Below are 26,041 nucleotides of genomic sequence, written 5' to 3' on the forward strand. Positions count from 1 at the left end.
GATGGCCTTAGTTCTTGCTGGGCATTACCTAGCTCTGCTGGATTTTCGCACTTAGAGGCCAGGCTCAGTATGTTGATGTTCCTTGATTTTACATGTTGCCACTGGGAGATATCAACCCTTCCCAGGCTCAGAATTAATCAGTGCACAGAGCATCATAGCCAAGAGCTTTCACTGCATCCCTGTGTGGTGCTGGGCACTGGCAGCACTGGATCCCAGCTCTTACTTGATGACTGGTTGGAATCTGGGGTGGGGATGTCCATTTAAGTTATTTCCCAGAAACCACATGAAGATATTTGGAAAATGCACTTTTCCATTGTGTAATTTGAGGCTTTGCAGTTCTGATTAAGGGCTAACCAAGAGTTAAGCTGTTGAGAACGCTTCCCAGCTACAATTCCGTTTGCCTCTCACGTACCATTGTTAGTAATCAGGGCCAGCCTGGTGATCTGACCCACCATTACAAATGGGACCACTCTGGAACACTGACATAAGGTGGCAGGCTGGGCTGCTGCCTACTGTAAATCCGTAACCACTGGCTTTACCAGAGCAGACGCTTCTTGCTCCCAGCAAGGATGACTTCATCTCCTATAGATAGTTTGTACTGTTAATTTCCTTCTGAGAATGAAGGAGCTCAGGGTTCAGGCCTCTTTGCATCTGGCCAGTGTGCACATGTTGGTGACCAAAAGTGCAAGATTTGTACCTGCTCTTCTGGGTGATGCTTGCTTTGGTTGTTCCTCCTTCTTGTTGGGGAAGTGAAAAGGAATTTTCCATAGATGAAGAAAAACTACCTTGATTTCCAGGTGATTGTCAGACCTAGCAGTCTCTGAAGACATGAAGACTGTGGCTTTCTTATGAATTGCTGCTTTGAGCCCTGATGAGAAGTCAGGTTGTCTGTATTTGTGACAATTCCGTACCCATGAAGATGCTCTAATTGGCAGAGAGTATTCCAGGACGCATCTTTCCCTTCAGTGCATCCACCTCCCAGTTGTTTGCCTCAAAGGCCACATGAAAAAGCATCTGCTTTGGCCCAGCTGACATACACATTTTAACAAGCCCAGTAATTCTGCAGTGAACTTCAGAAAGGGGAAATGTTTGCATATGTTTGGCAGTATACTTTCCTTGCAGTTTGAAGGTCAGGTGGCTGTGTGCCCCGAAAAGCTGGGGCTTGCAAAATGCACAGCTTTGGCTTTTTTTACCCCATAGCCTCTTGTCTGTCTTTAAGGGATATGACAAAATGCTCCTTGCTGTTGGCTGGGCAGAGATCTCAGTTCTCTGCTGACCTTTAATTTAATGCTGTTGTTTGGGCGTTAGTTACATTTTACTAGAGGCAGATTTTCACAGCAGAGTTTGTCTTCCAAAGCACTAGAGGGGGAAAACACTCTTTAATAAGAATATTTCCCTTGAATTTTAATTTCAATTTTTCTTCCTGTCCTTTTAAAATTATTCTTGCAAGTTTTCTGTTAGAAAAATGGATAAGTTCCACAGCTGAGCTTTAAGTTCTTTATATACATACACTTTGAAATGGCACCTCTTGGAGCTGAAGTGCTCCACGTCTTTCTTTTCCATTGTGGGTTCTTCTGTTGAGTATGATCACTTTATCTCGTGAATGCCTCCTTTCTTCTTGTGGTTTTGAAAGTGATCTGTCACAGGTGGACACAGACTCCATCCAAAGGGTGCATAAGGAAGATGAGAACAGAACTGCTATGCATCTGAAACACTGCTCCTTTCAGGCACCAAGGTGCCATTTTGAATCCTGAGGAACTGTTGCTGATCTACAGATTTCTAATATTTATTTATTTATTTATTTATTTATTTCCTCCATGAAATGTTCCATAAAGTGAATATTATTGGTGAAGGTTTTTAGCTGAAAACCTAGTTTCCACTGAGAAAATTTTATCTCTACCCTTGGGATTCTTGTGGAGGTTGAGAGGATGGAGTTAAAAAGCATTAAAATAAAAAGAGAGAGAGAGAAAAAAAAGGAAGAGAATGACAACTTTAACTGACAAAATCAAACCAAAATGTACTTGCCTGTATATAGCATTGCTGAGATGAGACATGGATAAATGTAAAGCCCTGATTGCATTTAAGATCTGTGATGACAGTTCTGATGTCTTAGAAATACCTTTCCTTGAATTTGCTTTGCAATTCAATTGGATTCAGTCATCTTTTGCTTTTTTCCTGTGCTCTTACCATCATTGTTGTAGGCGATAGCTTGAAAAATTAAAAGGTCTGTAGTCTTTCTATCTGTGCAGAAACTCAGCATATAAATATCACTCCAGCTACAGTGAGTGAAATGAGGATTCCCTAGTTCTTTCCTCATAGCAGAACCGAAACATTTGGGATTTTATTTATAGGTAGACCTTCTAGCTAAGGGATTTGAACTGTAGTTGCAAGCAGCATTAAAAAGGAATCAATTCACAGTGCTCAGCTAAAGAGCCTTGAGTAAATGGTTTTACAGGCCAGCTTTCCAGTTGTCATACAGTCAAAATGGAAGGGCCAAATGACTGAAACTATAAAAGCCAAGGATGTGTGACACCTCTCATACCTATTAGTGCCTCTGGACTTGGCCCATCAGAATGAGAAATGCTTAGAGATATTTGCAGAGTTAAAAGCTCTAAAAGCTAAATCTAATTAGGTTGGTTTGTTTCTGTGCTGCTTCTGGGGGGTGAAGTGAGGCAACTGTTTATGAGCTGGAAGAGAGCAATGCTGTGTTGCAGTTTAGGTTAATGAAGGAAGAAGTAAATTGTGACTGTTATATTGGAATCACAGAGGAATGTACCTACCTGACTGGAAACTAGAGATTGTGTTGGGAGTGACATTGCCTTATGTAGGAGTTGGAGATCCTAAATGAGTGTGAGTCATACTGACCTCCTTTTTATTTCTTCCTTCTCACTTGGAGAGTAATTGAGAGCAAACCCTGTGCTGGCCTCACACATCTCCTAGGGGAATTCCTGAGCTCTGATGGAACCTAAGGGCAGACCCATGATCTGAAGTCACTTTGATTTTGTCTTGAGTTTTCTGCCCATTTTGTCCCAAAGGGAATTGCTCAGCATTTTTTTTTTCCTACTCATCAAATGTGTGATAGGCTGATGAAGCAGCGGTTCCAGCATGCACCTGGTGCTTACTAAGCCATCTTCAAGTGAGCTGCCATCCTTTGCCACAGCTCCCATTAGTCATTTGCTGTTGTTTGTTTTGTTTTGTTTTGTTCTGTTTTTTTCTCCCCTAAGACTGTATCCCTAACTGTCAGTGAGGGACTGCACTCTGGAGTACTCTAAAGTCATATGGCAAATGAAAGGTTTCTTGGTACCCCTTTCCCTTATTATTCTGACACTGTGATAAACAGCATGTACTGCAAATTGGCACTAGCTGGTGTGGTCTTATAGGATGTATTTATGATGCATACAGGCTCTTAGTTAGAGCCACAGGGCAAGAGTGATAGAACAGGTTTTCTGCAGTCTTTTATCCCTAATCTTTTCCTCAGTCCAGTGAAATACAGTTACTAAATAGCTCTTGGCTTTGCAGCTGCCATTAACAGGGCTATGTACCTGAGCTGCAACCTGAGTTGCAGTTATCTTTTTCTGCACCCTTCTCCAGACCCACTGAGCAGTCTAGGGTGTTCTTCTCAGCACTTCAAAACACATGGTACCTAGCCAGGAGAATCTGTGGCAAGAAGCTGCCCATTGCCATGCAGGAAAAGATCCAGCATCTGGATCAGATGAACTCAGTCTTCTCTGATTTTACCAGTGGGCTGCACAAATGTGACTGATCTCATTAACATTGCAGTACATTCTGTCTGGTAAATATACTTCAGGGGCAGTTGCTATCGGTTGCCAGTTACAGCGATTTAAATAGAGAATGAAGTAATATTATTTCCCTTTACTTATTGATGAAGCAAAGATGATTTTCTCAAGGTCACATATAATTTCTGTGGCAGATTCAGAGAATGTGTGACATGGTGTGTTTTACCTACGAGGTTCAGTCTTGTGAGCACTTGTGAACGGGCTTCTCTCTACTTGTCTGATTAATTCAGCTTGAATTTGTCACCTAGGAGGAGAGAAAATTTTTGTAAATGTTTGCAGAACCATGACCTGAAACTGTAAAAGAGCTCATTTGAGTTACAGATGCTGTAATACTTGGAGAAGAGGACTTGAAGAGTTTTTCCTTTTAAAAGGATTTTTACTGTCTCTTTTGAACTTAGAGAAGTCTCATTTTCTCTGTAGCTTTCTCTGACCTTTCCTAAGTAAGAAATATAGTTTCCCTATGCTAGTAGACTTAATTTATTACTGTTATATATGTGGTTCAGAATTAAAATCTGCATACAAACAGAGAGTAGTTTCTTCTTCTTGCGAGTATAGGAGAATAAAAAATATTGATAAATAAAAGCAAAATACAAATGTTAGTGGAATACTCTTTAAATAAAGGGTCACAAAATCATAGGGATTGGAAGGGACCTCTGGGAATGATCTAGTCCGGCTTCTTGCTAGAGCAGTAGATCGCAGAGGAAAGTGTCTGGGTAGGTCTTTGTCAGTAGCCCCAAACCTGTATTGTTTTGTTGTTGTTTTCTTGTGCCTCCTTGTGAGCCCTAATAGCCAAGGGGATCCTGTCAGAATGAGTGCCTTGTTCTGCTGCATTCTGAACTGTAGGGCCTGGCTTGTTGAATGCCTTGTTAGGACCTGGCCTGACCTGTAGGCCTCGGTACTTCAAGAAGGAAGAAATTGCTTGGTTTGCATGCAGAATTTAATTTTGCTTCCTCTGACCTAACATAAATCACAGAGATAAATGGAGTTCTTTTAGCAACTGTTGTCTAGGATGCAACCATTTGTCAGTACAGGTATCAAAGAGACCCAAGCTTATGAGATGCCTTGTTGAAAGCTTTCCTCTTTCTTAAATAGAGACAATCTGATAGTTGTACTTGAAAAAGACTTTCCTTCAGTGTGTATGAACATGAAAACTGGGTCTTTAACAGTCATTTCTCTGGAAAAAAAGAGGTGCGTTAAAATGTCATGTGTTTCTAAAAATAAACACAGTTGAGATAATTCACAAAATAGTTACATACAGCATTATTTAAATGGGAATGGAGAGGAAAGGACTAGAAGAGAGATGGGTATATGTCTGTTCATACGTATCTTAATGATATTGCATTGAAAGTTATTGTTTAGGTGCTCAGGAAGAGGAAAAAAACCATACATTATGAAACCACATAATTAGAGTTGCCTGTGTATACCTTTATGTATCTGCATTTCACAGCTTTGTGCTTTTCCATTGCAATAACTTTTAGTCACTTTTTTTTTTTTTTTTTATAGGTATCTGAACTCACTTAATATGCATTTGAGTAGTGCTGATTTAGGTATTGAAAGCAAATGGGAACCTAATATGAGATTCAACTAATAAAGATAGAGAGTAAAATGAGGCCTAAGTTGGCTTTATGGAAAATATCTTGTAAATAAATATCATTTTAGACTTCACAGATGTTGCAAGTCCATCTGATAAAAGTAACTGCGTCAACACAAGATGCTTAAGTCAAATAAGAAAAAAGTAGCCAGAAACCTGCTGTATCTTTCATCTACCAAGGATGGGAATTGTGATCTTGAAATCTCAGCTTAGCTGCTGTCTGGAGCTTTGACTATGAGGGATACTTTTAAATCATAGAAAAAAATGACTATTTGAATGAAATTAGGCACAGATTTTATGGAAAAGCAAAACAGAACTCAAATGCTTTGGACCTGACTTACTGTATGTGCTTTCCTGAGTTTGTTTTATGTGGAAGAACCAAGTGAAGGAGTAGTGTTCCTTTGGCAGTTTGTGGACAGTAAATGTAGCTATCTGCAGCTTTAAACATGCAATCTGCTTTCCTGGTGTCTTCAGAAGATGAATGAGAAAACCCTGAAAGTGGTTGAGGAGGGTGTTACTGTACTCACTGTCTACTGGAGTTGCTGGTGAGTCAGGCTGTGGGGGGAGAAAGCCAAGCTGATGTGTCAGGGAGAAGAAAGGGCTGGTTATCAGGTAAGGCTTAGCTTGGCAGGGTGAATTGTGGTGCATATCTATGACAGGGCTGCCTTGTCTAGCTGCTTAGCAGTCAGATGGTCTCTCATGCTGCTTCCTGCCTACTTCACCTCATATTGCTAGAATCAGGCTGCTGCAGAGCCTTAGGGATCATTGTAAAGATGGGGTAAAACTGGAAAGGTCACATCCACATTTAGATACGGACTTTCCAGAGTTGGCTGACAGTATTTAATAGATGCAGTTTGTTCTAATTTACCCAGCAAGGTAAATTAAAGGATGGATCAGAAATTATAATATCCACTAAAATAAAGCTGCAGTTTTGTCACTTAGCATGGGCATTGCATTTGTGAAGTGAAGCAGAGCAGACTTGTAGGAGTTTGAGGGTCCTGCCTTGGTTACAGGCACAAAGTGGGACTGTCAGGATGCATCACCTTGTAGGGGCTGCCTGTATCCAACCTTACAGCAAGGCAGGCTGAGCTGCAGATCCTGACATGAGGCTGGTTTCTGAGACCTCCACCTTTCACCACCCTCCCTGCCTCTCTATGAAACACTGCCATCTCCTTTACAGCTGCAGCTCCAATAATATAATATATTAATTTATGAAGTATGAAAAATGAGGTAGTTTTGAATTAACGAGGAGGGAAATAGTGCTTCACAGAAAGCAGGATAATCAATCAATAATAATGAGTCAGCATGTTCTGTTATTAAAAAATGAAGAAAAAATAATAGAATGAGTAGAGAGAAGCCCTTGGAAAAGGGGCATGTGGGTCCTTGTAAGACACTATAATATTGTGACCTCAATTGTTAGTGATTAGATCTGGTCCACTGGGAGACAGTTATTTTTCTTTGAGATAAACAAAATAACAAACCAGTCCAACCCTTCAAAACCATAACCTTAAAACCTGATGATCCACGGTAAAATATCTTTTTATTTCAGTTTTTCCAAAGTATTGAATATAAAAAATCAGTACTTCTCATTGAGTGAATTTTCAGTGAGCAGATTAGCAGGATCACAAAATCATAGAATATCCTGAGCTGGGAGAGACTCAGGGGAATCACTGAATCCACCTTTTGACTCCATAGAACTGCCCAAAATTTAAACCATAATTCTGAGAGCATTGCCCACCTCTTCTTGAGCTCTACCAGCCTGGTGTCGTGACCTCTGCACTGGGATGCCTGTTTCAGCACCTGTTCACACCTTCTTAGTGAAGAACACCTTCCCTTCCCCTGATGTAATTCCATTCTGTTCCCTCAGGTCCTACCACTGGTCCACAAGGCCTCCCCTTAGTCTCCTCTAGGCTGAGTGAACCCAATGATTTCAGCCATTCCCCTCTTACATATTGCTCTTTGGACCATTTGCTATCTTTGCCCTCCTCTGGACACTCTTAATCATTTATGTCCTTCTTACAATTGTGTGCCCTAAACTGCGCTCAGTGAGAAAGCACCCATGCAGAGCAAAGTGGAACAATCCCTTCCCTCAGTTGCCTGCAATGCTGGAATTGATGTACCCCAGGTTGGCCTTTTTGGTTGCCAGAGTACACTGCCAACTCAGAATCAGCTTGCTGTTAGCCAGAACTTCAGATCCCTTTCTGAGATTTTGCACTCCAGCCACTTGTCACTCTGTCTGCAGATATATCCAGGGTTCTGTCCTAGGTGCAGTATCTAACACTTGTTCTTGTTAAATTGCATACAATAGGTTGCTCAACTGTCTAAATTGTCAAGGGCCTCTCCATCCTTGAGGGAATCAAATCTCCTCCTAATTTATTGTCTTCTGCAAACTTAGTATAGATTCAAGTCCTGAATCAAGATCATTTATAGAAGAGAACTGACTATTAAATGGAGCCCAGGGGAACTCCACTAGTGACTGGCTGCTGGTATGATATAATACCATTTACAATGCCCTTTTGAGCCCAACCCATCAGTCAACTGTTTACTTGTTGTATTGTGTGTCTGTCAAGCTGTATTTTGGACTTTTTTTGTCTAGAAGTATGCTGTGAAAAACAGCATCAAAATGTTTCCTAAAATTCAAGAAGATTGCTTCTGCTGGCTTCCCTTAGTCAACTTGATAGGTAACCTTGTCATAAAATGAGATTAAGCTTGTTAAATGGGACTTCTCAAGGAGAGTATCTTACTATTACAGCACCATGCTTTCACCTGGGGTGCCTGAGCTCCACAGTGCTGTGGCCTCTGCAAGTTAAGCAATGTGTCCAGAGCTTTGGCATCTCTGTATGTTACTCCCCTTACACATCTGTGCTCCCCAGATATCCACATTTCCTCTTATAGTGTAAGGGTAATAACCAACTTCAGCTTGGTTCTATTATAATCTGTGTTACCTCAAGAAGCAGTGAATCCTGGACACTTTTGCTTGACTGTTATTAGGACCAGTTTTTCTTCATGGAGCTTAGCTGGACTGGATTTCAGAGTAACTTTTCAGCACATCTCAGAATGTTTGAGGTTTCTTTTTGCACTAGCCAGGGTTCATTGTCCTTGGCCCTACCCATCCTCAAATGCCCCATGTCTTTGAACACAGACAGATGTTGGTGAACTCAGAGTAACGACAGATTTCCTAAGTGGAGCACAGAGGCAGTGGGAGAAAAATCAAGCTGTAGTTTTTCAGTAAGTCTGGGAAATCAACACTTTGTCAAGCCTCGCATTTCTGTCTGAGGATAGGCTGGTGCTCCTTTGCAGTGGGTTCCATAATTTTTTAGTTCTCTGTTGTAACAAAAGCCAATTCTACGTTTTTCAAACAAAAGGTCTTATCTGACGTTTTTTGGCTCCTTTGGAACCATACAATGGCAGGCAGCGTGATCCTTAAAATTGATTGCAATAAAGCAGCAAATCTTTAGTGTTAATGTCCAGAGGTACACCAATAAAGTAGAGGTGATGAACACAGAACTTGGGACCTGGGAATGGATGGAAAGATGGAGTCAGGTCAGTAATTTTACGATCTTTGCCAATACATTTTTAAACCAAAGTACTAAGGTTGTGTTGAAGTAAAACCTGTATTTCTTTTACCAGCTACCTCTCCTCTTCTGCTATTAAGAACTAGACCAGGGATTGTGTATGTGTGTGGAATAGGATGTTGAAAGCAAAGTGTGTGATTTTCCCAAGACTGCAAGGTATCAGTGACCATGTTGGAATAAGACATAATGGCAACAGTTTTCACTCACTGAGGCAGTCCCTCACTTTTTCAGTGTGTAATCGTAGCCAAGACTTTCAGAATAAACATGCTGGAACTGTATAATTGGGAGTTACTTTTGCAAATACAATGAGAAATGTGAAAGCCAGTGAGCTGGCAGTTATAAATCCTGTTCCTTTGTTCTGAATCTTCCTAGATGTTAGGTACTTGTGGCTGAATTAGCAGGTAGAGCTTGCACCACAGTGAATAGGTTAAAACTGAATGCTACTGTGCAGAGCAGTGCAATGCCATCATGTTTTGTAATTTTAAGCCTTAATTTTTGTTTCCATCAACTTTCTATCTGGAAAATAGACCTTTTCACACCTCTTTGACTTAAAACAGTGAGGGAAAGTTAGGAAAATAAGTGCATTTAGAATAGCACAGTTAATAGATACTAGGTAAGTAAATTGAGATAGATAATTAGCATCTGGATGTGAACATTGATAAATCTGACTGTTGTCTATGTTCTCTCTGCAATCTGACTAAAAAGCAGAAAAATTAAATGTGTAAGCAGCATGAAAGCAATGATGCATTTAAAATTGCATTCAGGTTTAATGGCCTCAAGGGAGATAGATAACGCAGTTTTTATTTTGTAAAGATTCAGGAAACACTCTACTGTCCTCAAAACAGACTGCTGTATATGGGCTACAAAAGTTTACCCCATGAGGAACTATCCATGCACATCTCTTTGTTTTCTGTAATGGGGCAATCACTGTGAGTAAACTTATTCCCACATGTAAAGTGTTCTCCCAGGTGAGGCCTATAATCAGAGGAGTGTTTTTATATAAATGGTATTCTCATTTCCAGCAGTTCTGGTGTACACAGTCTCTCCCCACTGATAACATTATTTTCTGTAACTATTTTTGCTTACACAGTAAGTTACCATAATGGTGAAAATTACTTTGTAGTTCTGTGGAGAATAGTACAACCATGCATTTACTCAAATAGCATCTAATTATAACAGTGAATACCACTTTTGCTTTTTCTCTGCATATGGTTTGGGATCAGAGCTGTTCTGTGCCACTAGAAAAAGCTGGTGACCACAAAGCAATGTGTTGGATGTTGTAACAGCTTCCTATGCAAAACTGAGAAGAGCAAAAAGGCACCATACATAGCTATGGTATGAAGAAAATCAGACTTGAGAGCGCAGCACACATAGATCAGCAGCTTTACATCTACCTCCTGATACAATGTCCACTTTTACCAATGGAAGCACTGGGAAAAGTGGAGTGGGTTCTTGCCTCAAGTTACCCACCAGGTGACTTCTTATCTAGGTCCAAATGTGGAAACAGTGGCCAAACTGAATCTGTATAAACCTGGCTTTAAGTGGTGATGCTTATAATCATTTGGCAGTTCACAGAGGAGCACTGTGCTTAAACATGCTGCGATATGGAAATGCCTTTGGCAAAACAGCTGAATGGGAATTCTCTGTGAGCAGCATGTAACAGTAAAATAGCAACAGAAAGGTGGGGTTATTGTGTCAGAGGACTTTGCCCTGATGAGCTGTGGGGAGCCCAAGGATGTGCAGCTATAACAAGAGAATAATGAGATAAACTAACTTTGAGTAAACTCTGCCTTGCTGTGACAATGAAAAGGTTTTACAACCAAGCACATAGCTGTTGCCAATCAGTCACTCTTCACCAGGTCAAACACATGCTTTTTGGATGGTTTCCATCCCTACTGGCACCTGGAATTTAACAAGCAAATGCTTGCTGTGCCTTGTAATTAAAAGTGAAAAGTACATGTGTCCAGTGCCAAAAATACAAGAGAAAGCAGAGAGACATGTTGTTCTGACCTGCTTAGCAGTAAAACAAACTTGAGATATTCTGCTTTATTGGGTCTACTGTGATGGCTTATCCTGCTCCTGTGCATGCAAATTCAGTCCAGCCTAGGACTGGTATTACAGGCGGATTAGGACAGCAGTCTTAGTGTTCTGTTCTCAACTCTGACTTGGCCTAAGTGTTGGAGTCATGATATATTTTCATTTTCACACCTGCCAAAGAGGATGGTAGAGTGGTTTTCCTTCAGGGGTTCTTTCTCTGTATCCAATTTAACCTTGATTTGCTCCTGATCCTCAGGGCATCCTTGCAAGGTGCATCTGTGCTCTTGCACAGCTGCTGGAGATGGTAATTAAATGAAGTTTTCTTTCCATAGGGATTGGAGTGTATGAGTTTGGCATTCTGTTCAAGTGCTTTGTTTTGATTTGGCAATTTAAGGCAGGTATGGCTGCAATGCCAAGAGATTGTTTAGATTTTGTACAAACCTGAATTACTTGTAGTTGTAATCTGGATATAATTAGATATGAAAAACAACAGAAGTCAGAAATATTAACCAGGGTTCTTCACTGCGAACAAACTTTGTAGGCTGTTGTGTCCCTCTTTTGGGAAGGTAAGGTGATGCTGAACCGCATTTTGTGTAAACGTTTTTACTAATCCTTTTCTTCAAAGTTAATCATGTAAGCTCTGGGATGATATAATTCCTCTGGATCTTCAGACAGGAAGATGATAGATAATTATTGTTTTACCACAAAAATGCTCAATCTCAGACTTTCCCCAAATATTTTTGGCATTTCTCTTTTTTAGTCTTTGTGAGAAGGAAATGAAAGAATTTCTGAAATTCTTAAATGTACAGTCCTCCTTGACTTAGCCAAACTGTATGTAGCATAAGCTAGGACTGTACCTTCCTGTTTCATATGCAGTGTATGAGATGCTCTTATTACATTCAGACATGTATGTTATTCATCCTCGTGGACTAGACTTAAATTCCCTTGAACTACTGTCCCAAGTTCTGTCAAATCAAAGCTTAAGTTAGGTTGATTGTAGTTATAATTCATAGTTTTATTTCTGATGATAACAGGATTCCTGTTCAAGTTAACAATGAATCTCATCCTGGTGTACTGTGTGAACAGCAGTTTTATGCTCAAGTTCCTGATTGACAAAATGTTATTGATACTTAGGCAGAATAATGTAGGAAACTTACAATGAAACTTGCTAACTCTTACTTCTGCAGATGGTTTGTCTAAATGCATATATAGCAAAGATAGAACAGAAAAGTTATGTATTACGAATAAACCTCCAAGTTGTGCCCTCTTTTGAGTTGCCATATTGCAAGACCACCATACTCTCTTAGGTTAAAATATATATATATTCATTGATTATTATTCTCTATGTCATTATGCTCATCTTTCATGTACCTTCTGCAAAATAGAAAATGTCCTGTAGAGAAAGCATGGGACCTGCATGTAGCCAAACTGTAGAATTTGCTCTCATTTTTTTCTCTCAGTGTTGTTAAGATGGGGAATTCTATGATGGGCCCCCCCTACCTTAAGTTGCAGATCCGTGCCATCTTCTCAGGTGTTAGATGCACCCAAACAGCTGCTGACATCCAGAAAGTTCAGTGATGAGCAGTGTAATTCTGCTGAGTAGATACTGGTTTCTGATTACATAGAAATCCTCATGGAAAGGAAGTTCTGGAGAGAGGCTAGCATCAAGTGCATTTTGGTCTTAAGAGGGCTATTTGGTTATTTGGTCATGGTTCATGTAATGCAGATCTGACATAAAAGTCTCAGGAAACTCTATTTCATCGCTCATTTTCTATGGTTGTCTGACTCATTTTTCATTATCCAATAATAAATACAGTAGTGAAAGTCACCTTTAACACTTACAGATTGCTTGAATTTTATGGGATTGTATTGAAGTGAATGCCAAGGTATAAAAGCCTTATGGTTGAGGTACTTTTATAACACATGCTTCATAAACCCTTATAAAGTGAGTGCAGTGCACTTCATCCTTTAAGATTACAGTGTTATGGTTCTGAGAGATGGTAATCTGGTGCTATATTCATTAATTAAATCTGTTATTAATGTTAAATTTCAGGTAATAAGAAGTGAAGTTACAAGAAGTTGAAAGGGGTTAGGTCCAGGCAATTTATCTGTCATGAAAGCTCAGTGCATCTTTACTACTTGACTGCTTTGATGCCCACAGGTTTCCCTTAAAACTGAAGAAGGTTTTGAGCCACGTGAAGCAAGTAGGAGCTTGAAATCCAAATCTAGCATATAACACGAGGGGTTGCAAAGGCTCTTCTTGGGACTCAGTAATAGTGATGATGAGACAGCTTATTGCCCCTCTCATGGCTGTCTTGTTTGGCTTCCTAGAGTACCACAGTCCCTCTTATCACAGCTATTGATGACTAAGAAATGGGTTGGGTGTTTGAGAGCTGACAACCTTCTCTCATCAATGCACATGCTGTCCTACAAACAGTACTGATGTATTACACTAAAGCCTGAGGGAAGCTTTCTTCTTTGCTCTATTTGCATGTTGACTAAATAGGGCTTCTCTTGAGAGCAGATTTTTATCACTAACATCTTTCATTTTTCCTGATAATGCTTGTCTTAATTTTGGAAAGTAGAGGTTGGCTGCCTTTTCTTTAGGTTGTTACAGGACTTGATTTAACTGTAGAGCAGTGCGCAGGGATCTAGAACTCTCTGAACAACCTCTATACAATTTTGTGTGTGCGCCACGTTTTCTGGTAAGAAACGTGCATTTGCATATATTTTTATCTTGGAGACATTTATTTTTATATCATATATTTTTATCTTATATATATATTTTTTATCTTGGAGACTTAATTAAACTGAAGTTTTTCAATAGAATGGTAACATGGTAGGTTTCACCTTTTCTCCTTGGCACTGGCATAGAAGGGCACCCGGTATGCTTTGTAGCTATGTTCAAAAGATAGTTGTGTATATATATATCTCTGTGGGCATAATTTAGAGTGCAGCACAAGTAGATTGAAGTAATAATGTAGGAGGTAGAAAGGATAAGAGAAGAATGGGCAACAAATGTTTTCCAGTGAGACTTTTCATATGGTCAGACTTCAGTGTTACTACTGAAGCATCTTACATTAGTTTTCCCATAAGAAGTTTCCAAATCATTCACACTGCATACGTGTGGTGAACTGATGTTCTGTAGGAATAAAATTTCTTTGCACCCTTAAATGTAATTTCATATTTATTTTTTAATTTCAAGAAGTGTAATGGACATCAGAAGTCCAAAAATACAACAGCCCCCAATTCTTGGAGGTTTTTTTTGGTCTGATTTGTTTATTTCTTTTTAAAATAGCAATTTCAGTAGGGAGATGAGAATTTGACTAGGAACTGTGAAAAGAACCACAAAAGCACATTGAAAATGCAGAGGAAAATCAGAAGGCAGTACATCACGTTTTAATGATTTCTACTTATTTCTGGGAACAAAAGTCATTTATCTTGAACCTGTCTTCTTTGTTCACTTACTGGGAGGCTTCCTGCTAATGTAACTCAGTGACGCTATTGCTGCTGGTATTTGCCTATAACATGTAACAAGATGAAGGGTTGGGGTGTTTCTCCTATACACAAAGTACAAGAATAAGGATAGAGGTGATGTGCCAAGCGGTACTTCAGAGTGAGGGCAGAGCAATGAACGATGCTGGGAGAACTCAGTGGCATGCTATAGGGAAGTGCTAAGCATAGCTACGGTAGACAGATTTAGGCAGACACAAGCTCTGGTTACTTATAACTCCAAGCCAGTAGTTTGGGCTCATTGCAGTGTTGTACCCATGAGAAATGTACTAGCTCATTAATAGTGTGGTTCAGTATTCCATGTCACAGCTGTTTTGTGCCTTGTGAGGTTGGAGCAGAGGGAGAGGACTGTGATACCATCTATGTGAAACCAGGCCTGAGGAAGACATTTGTGTTAACTAAGTGATGCAGCTGGAATTTTAATCAGAGTAGCGGGAACTTCTAGTTACAAATTTTGCCTTAGTTTTTATTGTATCAGGTCCATTAATGAGCATTCCCACGTAGTGGATTTGTGATGTGGTGTCACTTTACTTCATATTCACTTTGGAATTGATTCACAGCTTCTTTGAGAGTCTTACCTGCTCTCTGGTGAATGCCAGTGGCTCTTAGTTCCTTCTGTAATTTCAGTATCAAATATAACATGGCAAGTACTAGGTATGACACCTCTCCCTTCCTTGTTCTTTCTGCCTGCAGCCCATGCGCATTTCCTGGGTTAAACCCCCTTCATGGATTCAGAGCTGGATGTTTCTCCTGATCACGTGCTGAAAATCTTATTGTAGCTTTTGTTGTTCAGGCAAGGTAATTTACTTGAAGAATATCACTTTTTGCACTTCCTCCACCAGTGTCTGTTGTTTTGGAGATCATTCGGAACAGCTCCTTAATGTCCTTTAAGCTCCTGCTTTAAACAGAGACATACCACATGCCAGGCAGCTCTTTTCCTTGGCTTTCATGTCCTATGGAAACTACCAGAAGTTCAGCCTGATTTTTGGTCTGGTTTATTTTCTCTGCGGTGCTTGCCATTGCTCACTGAGTTTTGGAGGCCAAACTATAGGCTGCAGAAGAAATCCTATGTAGTATAAAACCTCTCATCTCAAATATGTTTCCAAGGACTTCCCCTTCACCCCTTCCTGCCTCGCCACCTTCTCTCTGCTAAGACCAGAGAAGACAGTAACTGAAGATAATGCTAATATTATTATTTATATATTAAAATACTTTTTATATGTGTGTATGTACATATTCTATAATGTGGCAAGTTGAAATGTAATTTCTTTTTTAATAAAGGCTGCAATTTAATTTAATTTAATACTATAGAAAATAATTAGGTCTTAGAATCCTATAAATTACATTTGACAACTCTCTGGTGCTTCTTTGCTGTTCCTTATGGCAATTATAAATGGCAACACAGGGTGCTGGCAGAAATGCTCATTCTGACCGGAGTCTGTTTATTGGCTCTTAATGAAAAGCAATTAATCTAAATCTCACATGGGGTGGATCCTTCACCTTGTTTCCGTAATAAGAAGTGACAGTTTGGGGCCTTTGACAAATACCTGCTATTTCCCCTTCCAAAAGTTTTCCCATCCCCCCCCCCCCCCCCCCGGCCTCTAGCAGTGAGAAGCAATAGTAATATAAAGCCAAATCTTGTTTGCTACAACTCTCTTGCTTCAGCCAGAACAAAACTGTGAGCCAGTTTTGGCTTTACAACCAGTGGCCTTCTATTTCTCACTTTGAACCTCCTGCTTTGTGTTGAATCAGCCTTGCCTGGGAGAATGAGTGCTAGCAGAGTTGTTGTGCACATTGTCTTTCCATTTGAAAACACTGGAGGAGTATTTTTGCAGTGTTGATATCAAGTACTGACTGAGGGATGGTTTGTGACTAATGTGATGGCACTTGCAACAAGATCTGTTAATCTATTCTAGCTTTTCCTTCAATCTTCCAATAAGGTTGACTGTTAATTTTCCTAGCTTAGTGGTTTTATTACATGATCTTGCAACCACTATTATGCTGCCAAGGTTAACAGAGTCCAACAGTTTGTTCCATCTGATGGAAAACTTGTTTTTTTCACTTCATCTGATCAAGTTCTTGAATTTCCCAACTGTATGTTGAGGGTTGTGTATGAAAGGGCAGATTGGATGTTTTGCATCTCTACTAAATGAGGTTTGTGCTAAGAGTTCTGTCCTCAGATATGGATAGGACAGCTAACAGTGACCTTTTAATCTTCGTTATTAACCTTGTAACCTTTTGTGATATCAGGTGGAAAAATCTTTATTCCCAAACTATCTTCTCCTCAAATGCAGAATCTCTCTAGAATAACTTCTTACTACTTGTGCTGGCAATCTTATATTCTTCCATTCTGTAGATGCAAGCAATTGCCACTACAGTACATTACAGTTCTCTCTTCTCTGGGAGCAAGTGCGGATTGCTTTGTGAGGCTGTTAACTGTCAATATATGAGGTGCTGAAGGATCTAACACACAAGGATTTTAACATTCCTTTTAACTAACTTCCTGTAATTAAATAATTGCTGTCAAAATTCATGCATCTACAAAACATAGTCTTGAAGTTGAATGAGAAGAATTGGATTGCATTTAGCCGATCATTTCACAGCTAGCTAGAAATAGCTGCTCCTGAATCTGTTTTCCTGTTGAAAAGCAGTTTCTTTATTTGTTTCAGCTAGTGTATCAATAACCTGCTGTGTTTAGCATGGCTCTAATTTATTTCCCACTGTTTGCCTTTATTTTATGGTGTTGGCATTTGCTTTAATGTGATGCTGTTTTCTCCAGATGTTAATAAGATGGTGTTAATGTATCCACGACATTTTTCTTGGTAACATTTACATAGAGCGTGGCATCTGATAATGTGGAATCAACCCATTTTAAAATATCGCTAATAATTTTCTAATTAAAATCAAACGCAAAAAAGTGTTTTTCTCCTTGTACAAATTGAGGTCATACACTTTCCTGTACTTCGGGGAAATTATATGTTTCATGAATGGATATAATTCTCCTACTGTATGGACTGGAAATGTGATGTATAAGATCATGCATCAGTGTTTGCACACGCACCTGTGGACTAATTTTAGGTGTTAGCAGATGATCCACATAGTCATTCTATTTCCAGTGGAGTGATAGTCTCATCTGTAGCTCTGCAAACCGCCAAATAATGAGACTGAAGCCTCAGGAGTTCCCTGTTGTCTACTTTTGAGGAGAGATTTCCACATTTCTGCAGGAAATCAATGGACTAAAAAAGGGTCCAGGAAGAGCCAGTTGTGGGTCTCTGAAGTTGCTCTGCCCAGCTAATACCATGGCATTTTCATTCTTGGATTTTCTGATTTTTTTGGACAAAAAAATGAAATTAGAGTATCACCAGTGAATGAACAGGATAGAAACCAAACACTTAGAAAACACAAGTTATTTGGGAAATCCTGTAGGTCCTTAACGCGACTGAACAATGCTCTGAATATGTGTAACAGGGATTAGAGCTGTCAAATGACCTTCAGCTTTGCTTTTCCATTCACACATTGTTTCTTCTATTTTCCTCTTTAGATCATGCTTCTCAGTGATCCAGACATTGAGAGCAGCATTCTCATCAGCTCTGATGAAGGAGCTACATACCAGAAGTACCGTCTGAACTTCTATATCCAAAGTCTGCTCTTTCACCCCAAGCAGGAGGAGTGGATCCTGGCCTACAGTCTGGATCAAAAGGTGAGCAATTGATTTCATGTTTCAGTGATACTTGAGCCAGGCACTTAAAGGAATAGTGTCTAGAACCACATGTTTCCAGAGATTGTGAAGAAATTATAATGTTCTTTGGTGCACTCACCTTGCAGTTTTAGATATGTTCAAAAGTCACCCAGTGACTGTATGGCAATCACAATGGCTGTGGAAACTTTAGTAGTGGTAATGGTCAGATTTTTCTCTTCTTTCATATATTTGACATGAGATATGGAGCTGCCCTAAAAGCTGTGTTTATTTGTAGCTCCTAGTGATTGCTGAGCTGTCTGTAAGCACTGAGCACTGAGTCAGCTCACAACAGCTGGCTGTTGTGTATGAAGGGATGCTTATTCTGCTTACATGCTGAAGTTGGTTAATCTGGAAATCAGTGAGCAGCAACAGATGAAGGATTCTGCTGTGCCTCTTTTTAGGCCACTTTACAATGCTGTGTTAGGGAGACAACTCTTAAGTCTGCTACTTCAACCTTAGACCTCTCTTATATGGTACTCAACTGTCTTGAAAGATGCTGAGCAATGTGAGTGCAGTGTGAGTTGTGTATGTGGCTCCACTTCTAGGGCAGTAGTCCCCACTTCAGCACAAGCTACATCATAGGCCAGATTACCAAGCTACAAGTTTTAGAAGGCTAAAACCTGTCAAGTTTTTCTTTTCTCTCTTCAGTTTCTGTTATCTTTAGCTGTGGAAAGAAGTAAAAACGTTCTGAGGAGTCTATTTAAGTTTTTTGCATTAATCTGTCAAGTATGTGTGCATGTTTTGGATGGGATCTTCAATTCTTACAGCTTCTTAGGAGGCTTTTTCAATAGCCAATCTCACATCCCTGGTATAGAGCAAAATTCCTGAATTCTTGTGCCTCCTGTATTTGGTAGTACTTCCTTTGAAAGGCTACTTACTACAAATCTTTACTGAAGATTGAGAGAACAATCAAATCATGTACTGGTGCCGTACTTCCCAATGTAACCTTTCCATCCCCTTGTAAACAGATCGCTGTGGCAGGCACCAGGTGGTTTGCTGCTGGGCTACTGATGATGCTTGAGTGACATTTGCAAACACAAAGCTATTGTAAATAGACTCCTTTCATACTATCAAATGCTAACTATAAGAAGGAGTTAGTCAAATGTCAAATAGTTTTCTGCATTCAGATGTTCAGTGGAGCTGGGATTTTGAAGGAAGCTAGAATGACCAATCTATTTGTTTGATGTCATGGAATGATTTGATGCCATTTTTAAGCTGGATGTAAAGTTTTTAAATGGTACTGTTGTTTGTGCTGAAAGAAACAGACAGCTGGTGAGGCGCACATGGATGTGAGAAGCCAGATATGACATGCTGAGTATGTGTTTGCAAAGAGATCCAGCTGTAGTGAATGAGAAGCATCTGTTCCTTGGTTTTAACACTGTAGTTCTATTTCCAGTGCTCTGTGGTTTTGGTCTGATTTTTTTTTTTTTTTTTTTTTAAATTTTATTTTTTTCTCCCTCCATATTATCCACTGGAAAAATAAATCAAAATACAAAGCAAGTGTGTTTGAATACACATGCTTTCCTCTGAGGTGTTAATTACTGCACTAATGGCCTGAGAGCATTTTGGTCCTGCTCCTTCAAAGTAACTCATGTTTAGAGAGTATAGTTCACCTCAGTTGTTCTCATATGCTCAGAAGAAAGAGAAGAAAAATCAAGTGCAAGTTAGAACGTCCCTGAGGTTGCTTGTGTTTTATCCTGAGAACTGAAGAAGTTTGTTCACAATGTAAAAGCACAAAGGTGGTGGAGGTGGTCAAAGTGAAATGAAGCAAAATGAAGTTCAGACTTAGTCTTTATGTTTGTCTTTGTATTCATTTATATTCACACAGAGTTGTAGAGGTTGGAAGGGACCTCTGGAAATCATCTACTCTTGCCTTTTGCTGAAGTAGGTTCCCTACACAGGAAGGTGTGCAGATAGATTTTGAATATCTCCAGGGAAGGAGATTCTAAAACCTCTCCGAGCACTTTGTTCCAGCACTCTATCACCCTCAAAGTAAAAAAGCTTTTCCTCATGCTTGTTTGGAACTTCCTATGTTCTGGTTTGTGCCCACTGCCTCTTTTCGTTGGGCACCACTGAAAAGAGCCTGATCCTGTCCACTTGGCTCCTGCCCAATAGATATTTATAAGCATTGGTAAGATATCCCTTCAGCCTTGTCTTCTCCAGACTGAACAGTCCCACATATCTCAATCTTTCCTCATAAGGGAGATGCTCCAAGCCCCTCACATCATCTTTGTGGCCCTCTGCTGGACTACCTGTGGAAGTCGCTTGTTTTTCTTGAGCTTAGGAGTACAGACCAGGACACAGTACTCCATAATGGGCTCTCCAGTGTAGAGTAGAGGGAGAGAATAATATCCCTTGACGTACTGGCCACACATGATGCTGACCCAATAGTGATACTTTTCCTTGGTGTTCAGAAAGATGCATCAAACGAGGCAGCTTGAAGTTGCCTGATAGGGACTGGATTGCTGCCTGGCACAGACTAGGTTCTGCTTGGTTTCTTACTCTGTGAACTCAGCTGGTGTGAATGCAACTGCTCTAAAGCATACCTCTTACTTCCAGGGGCAGCCCTTTGCTGAGAAAACCATAGGTACCTTTTGATGTAAATACATGCAAGGAATTAAAAAATACAAAGCTTATCATTAGCCTAGAACCTGCAGCTAATGCTCATCCACAGATAGTGTGATCAGGAAGATGCTAGTGAAAGTCATTGGATTGCTTTAAGTTCACTGTTGTAGGCACTCCTACAGAATCCTCCCCCCTCTCAGCTTTAGAAGTGTGCTTGACCTTTAAAAGTCTATTTATAATGATTGCTTTGGAGGCAGAATTAAAACACACCAAATAAATCTGAAAACACACCAAAAACAATTTGACTCCCAACATTAGGAATCACTAAGGGAGAAACTAATCCATCCTCTCTTGATGGTGTAAACAAGTTTGCAAATTTCATTTCACTTTTCAGCTTAGAGATAACTTTCAAATTAATATTATTTTTATTTTCTTTCAATTTAAAGTAATATGGTGTTGTAAGGAAGCTCTGATCAACTTGGAAATTCAACAGAATGAATCTGAAAACACATTTTCCCTAGTAACTTGTTCTATATAATATAATGAAAAAATCTACAGCTGGTGCCCCACGATCTGTTGGGTCACTGTTTAGATTAGATTTTAAAATTGTTTTGTGTATTAAAATAGAAAACAATGCTTTTGTGTGAAGTAAAATTGCTCAGTATTTTGGGCTTTCCTGCTAGAAAAATTTCCCAACATTTTTTCACCTACAGCTCTATCAAAATAATTCAAACCTCTTTTTTAGTTCTTTGTCCTAAGCAGACCTCTCTAGTTGTAGCTAACCCTCTGCATATTTGACAACATTAGACTATTTCTCTAGTTGATAAAACCCAACCAACCAAATAAAACCCAACACACTTTGAATTCATTTCTCTAACAGATGTACTTTCCCTTCCAAACTGATGTTTTCTGCCAGTTTTGAAAGTGTATTCACTAGTCTAAGATACCAGTGAACATGTGGAATTATAAAGAACTTTGTGACCCTTTTGAAGGGTTGTTAGATGTTTGCCCTATGTTGTATGGAATCTGGTAACTCCTTTACCTTGCTTTTTAATAATTTGGCCTGTTTGTATCATCTCTTGATGAAAAAGCAGTTTACATTTCTAACATTAGGATTTCATATGCCTCTCAGTTTGTTTCACCTATTCAAGGAATCAATTAATTCTCAATAACATCAACTTTCTAACCTCACATGTTCCCCTTCTGGGGAATGAATCTGGAGGCTGTAACAGGCAAAGGAGTTTCCAGTTTCAGGAAATAAACTCAGAATTACTCTGACACTTCTTTCAGAGTGGCCTTCACAGCCCTCATGCATAAATATATGTGAAAGGAATTTTTTAAAGGGAAAGAAACAACACTAGGGATTTAGAGGGAAATTTAAAATGTTTCAAATCAGTATTGTTAAGAGAAGATAACTGCAAAGAGATAGAGCTTTCTCTGTCTCATGCAGACTAAAATGCCAAAGTGTGATTGACAATCTACTGGGAATAGGTGGGAGACTGCCTAGTTCAATACCACATCATCTGAAATTCCCTGTTTGAGAGAACTGGATAAGCAAGGAGTTAGGCAAGCAATGACTTATTGCTCCATAGTGTTTAATCTTCAAGAGGAAGTGAATGAAAGAAAGTGGGTGTCTTTATATCACTTTGAATGAGATGATAAATAACACGGGTAAGATAGCGCTCTTCTGTATCAACGAATTGCACCTGGCAGACAATATCAGTCTGGCTGGGGAGATGTCTTCAGTATTTGACATCTGGCAAGTTATGATCTAAAAAATTAGATGTGGTGCACGTTAGAGCTCTGACTATCTTGATTAGACAGTGCTGAATCTATCAAAAAGAATCACAGATAATGCTGGCACTATGTGGGAGAGTTTTAATCACCCACACAGACCCAGAGCCACTAAGGCAGCGCCTCCCTGCTGCCAGGTGAAATTCTCCCCTGGAGTCTGAGCCCAGACTCCAGATAAAACATGGGACAGCTAAGGGGTTTTTATTTGTTTGTCTCTTTGTTTTTGCCAGAAATCCAATGCAACTTGCTGAGAGGAAGGTTTGGCTGCATTCACATACTTCCCAAAATTTAGGCACCTTATTCCAGGTATTCTGCTTTGTGGAGTCCTATAAAGAAATATATACATATTTTTATAAGAATACTCACACTGTGAGACAATTTCTCATCTCCTCTTTCCCTGTTACAGTAGATCACTGAGCTGGTACATATAGAGAGCACTCAGTCCCTTTAAAGGACCCTCAGCCCCTCTCCCTCAGGAGGTACCTGCACTGCAGGGTTTGGGGCTTTGCTCCCACTCCATCTGCTCAGCTCAGCTTCACTAGCATGTAGGCTTGGGAGCCGTATCCTGCTTTATTTCCAGAGGGTGCCCTGACTCCTTGTCCCAGGAGGCCTCAGGGTTGTGTTCAGGGGAGAATATTGCACTTGAAGCTGAAGTGTGTTTCTAGTCTAACAGTTGCACACTGAGATTGAGCTGTCTGTGCTGCTGCATGTCCAAAATCAGATGCAACTCTAGATCAAACCCTTCACATTTTCTTTCCTTGGGAACTGAGGCATGGAGATGATGAAGAAATCTGGGTTGGTGACTGTACCACATGTCATTGTGATTTAAATCAGCAGGCACCCACAACTGTCACTGGGTCCTCAGCAGCAGTCCCAGCACTGAAATGTAGATGTAACTGTGCTTGTCAGAGGTGTGAACTATCTCCCCTTTTATCAGCAATGTCTCGAGACTGATTCTCTTGGGTATAACTCAGTTTTTCTTAGCAAGATGTGAACATTATATTTAACAAGGAAAATAAACTCTCTCTGCTCTTGCATGAACTCTCGTTAGAATCACCATTTCACTATATGATGTGAGAGAACACACTGGGGCTAATTTCTCATCATGGCTCATTGACAACTGAAGAGCATGATGACTGTGGTTCCAGTCCTTTGGATACAATACTCAGCTTTCCAATTTATATTGTACCAATCACATTGGCATTTGAGCATCCTGCAGAGTGAAGCTGGAGGCACACCTACCACATTCTTCTCTTCACCCAAAGGGGAAAGGAATCGAGGAAGCTGCCATCATAACAATTACTCCTACAGGCCTAGCTTACTGAGGAGTCAAATAATGTATGTGGCTCTTCTGTCAAGTAACACTTAGTATTACATAGTTAATACAAGTCACATTCCAGTTACTGCTCTTAGAAATTCCTACTGTGCTGACTGATCCATTGTATTACACACTCACAGTAAAGCAATCCCTGCCCCAGAGAACTTGCAATTAAACATAAAGCTGACAGACAAAGCATTGTCCCCAGAGTATCTATAGTGTATTCAGGCACAGGTCATTAAAGTGCTTCATTGCCTAACTACTAGCGAGGGTTATAACAAAGTCAGAGATTGAATCCAGATTGAGTCCTGTTCCCATGACTTAACCACAAATACGCCTTTCATCTCTTTGCCTTTTGAACACTCTTCTGAGAACATCAGGTTCTACAAACGCATCGTGTGTCCTTCGCTGGACAAGACACCTGCCAGCAGCTCTCCCAGGCAAGCAGAACTCCATCAAACAGATAAACCGAAATGTTAGCCAAGTTTTGTTCTTTTTCTTTTTTCTCTTTCTTTCTTTTCTATTTTTTTTTCTCTTTTTCTTTTCTTTCTTTCTTTCTTTTTTTTTTTTTTCTTTTTCTTTTTTTTTTTTTTTTTTAAGGCATGAAACCCTTGAGATTGGGAATATTTAAAGGCAATTTGCAGAAGTCTCTTCTTCAATATGGTAATGAACTGAAGAATTGAAATCACTTAACTTCATTTACAAATCATGAATATGTATCAGTGCCTTTAAATGAAAGGACGACTAAAACAGATATAGTGTTTGTTCAATTCATTAGAAGGAAGACAATTTATCAAGAGTTTTTTTCTCCACTCTTAAACCAAAGCTATATGCAAATTTAGGGAAATCAAGACCTCGCACTAATTCTACTGCATGATGAATATTTTTATAATCCTAATTAGAAGCAGCCATTTAGTTCAGCAATTTCCCCCAATCTAGCCAATTTGAAATTAAAATAGATGCCTTGATTACAAAACTCATTAGCAAAGAAGCACCCTTTTCGCTAACCAGTTCATTTGGAATGCACAAACTGAATGAAATGAGGAGCACTTGTGTTGTCAATTGCCATAAGTGAAGTGAGCCTTAATTGTTAGCATTGTGAAGTATTTGTATTGCTGCGTGTTTCATTGCAGTATAATATATCATTCATTAAATGTAACAAAAGTAGTTTTTAAATGATTTAATTAAGTGATGTTGGTGCACCAGGTAATTTTTATAAAGTCAAATGTTACAATTGTTTGCGTTTGAAGCATTGATGGGCATTACTGTCAGAAAGAAGATGTATGAGTCTTCATTTATCACTCTGATTATGGTAGGCCTGGCAGTTTTAATAGGAGATGAGAAATTAAATTATGCAACGTTGGCTCCACTTCAGAAATGCTCGATGAATTTTGTCCTAGCGAAATAGTGAACTTTGGGCTTGTGATGATTTGTGGTGGCGAAAAGAAAGTAACTGCTCATGAAACTTGATTTAGCTAGAACAGACTTTCTTACTGCTTTTTATTTATGTTATAGATACTTCATGAACAGGTTTTACTTTGGAAAGGAAAATATAGAGATAAATGGAGTGAGACACATTCGATGCTTAAGTGTACTCTGCTGCTGAAGGAACCCAGTTTATTGTATAAGGGAGAAGGATCCAATGCTTTATTCCTGGACAATGCTAAATCATAACTGTATATTGATTTTATCTGAAGCCTAAGTGTGGCAAGGTTGGCTATAAATACCGAAGATGGGAATAAATATGAGGTAATGGAGTAGATAGAAGAATAAGAACATCAGGATATGACATATTTTTACCTTACTGTAGGGATCTAAAATGTAGCAATGTACACCTGAATTGGGTGTCAGGGCTGTGTGTAATAGTTGGTGATCTACTGGATGGTGTTCATTGATTTTTGAGACCAAGTATAGGTGACTACAGTAGAATATGGTACCTCAGGACAAATTGTATTGCCTAGAATTCAACTGACTGTTAAGGAGGTAACTCCATATTGCTGAGATGGAAATAGATATCTGAGATTAAGGGATATGAAACCAACCCAGATGTCTGGGTTACATGGGATATGATCCTAATACGAACAAAGCAACAAAAAATTGAGTTTTCCATGT

At 39.5% G+C, this 26,041-nt stretch overlaps 1 protein-coding gene across 1 annotated transcript in view; it reads left to right on the forward strand.

The window, feature by feature from the left end:
• The window catches only part of SORCS3 (sortilin related VPS10 domain containing receptor 3), a 256,024-nt gene that overhangs the window by 117,274 nt on the left and 112,709 nt on the right, over nucleotides 1–26,041 (forward strand). Inside the window, exon 4 of the mRNA XM_072339830.1 lies at nucleotides 18,055–18,213. Coding sequence (XP_072195931.1) covers nucleotides 18,055–18,213 — 159 coding nt within the window. The remainder of the gene's footprint in view (nucleotides 1–18,054; nucleotides 18,214–26,041) is intronic.

This window comes from Excalfactoria chinensis, chromosome 6, assembly GCF_039878825.1.
Source record: "Excalfactoria chinensis isolate bCotChi1 chromosome 6, bCotChi1.hap2, whole genome shotgun sequence".
Lineage (NCBI taxonomy): Eukaryota > Metazoa > Chordata > Aves > Galliformes > Phasianidae > Excalfactoria > Excalfactoria chinensis.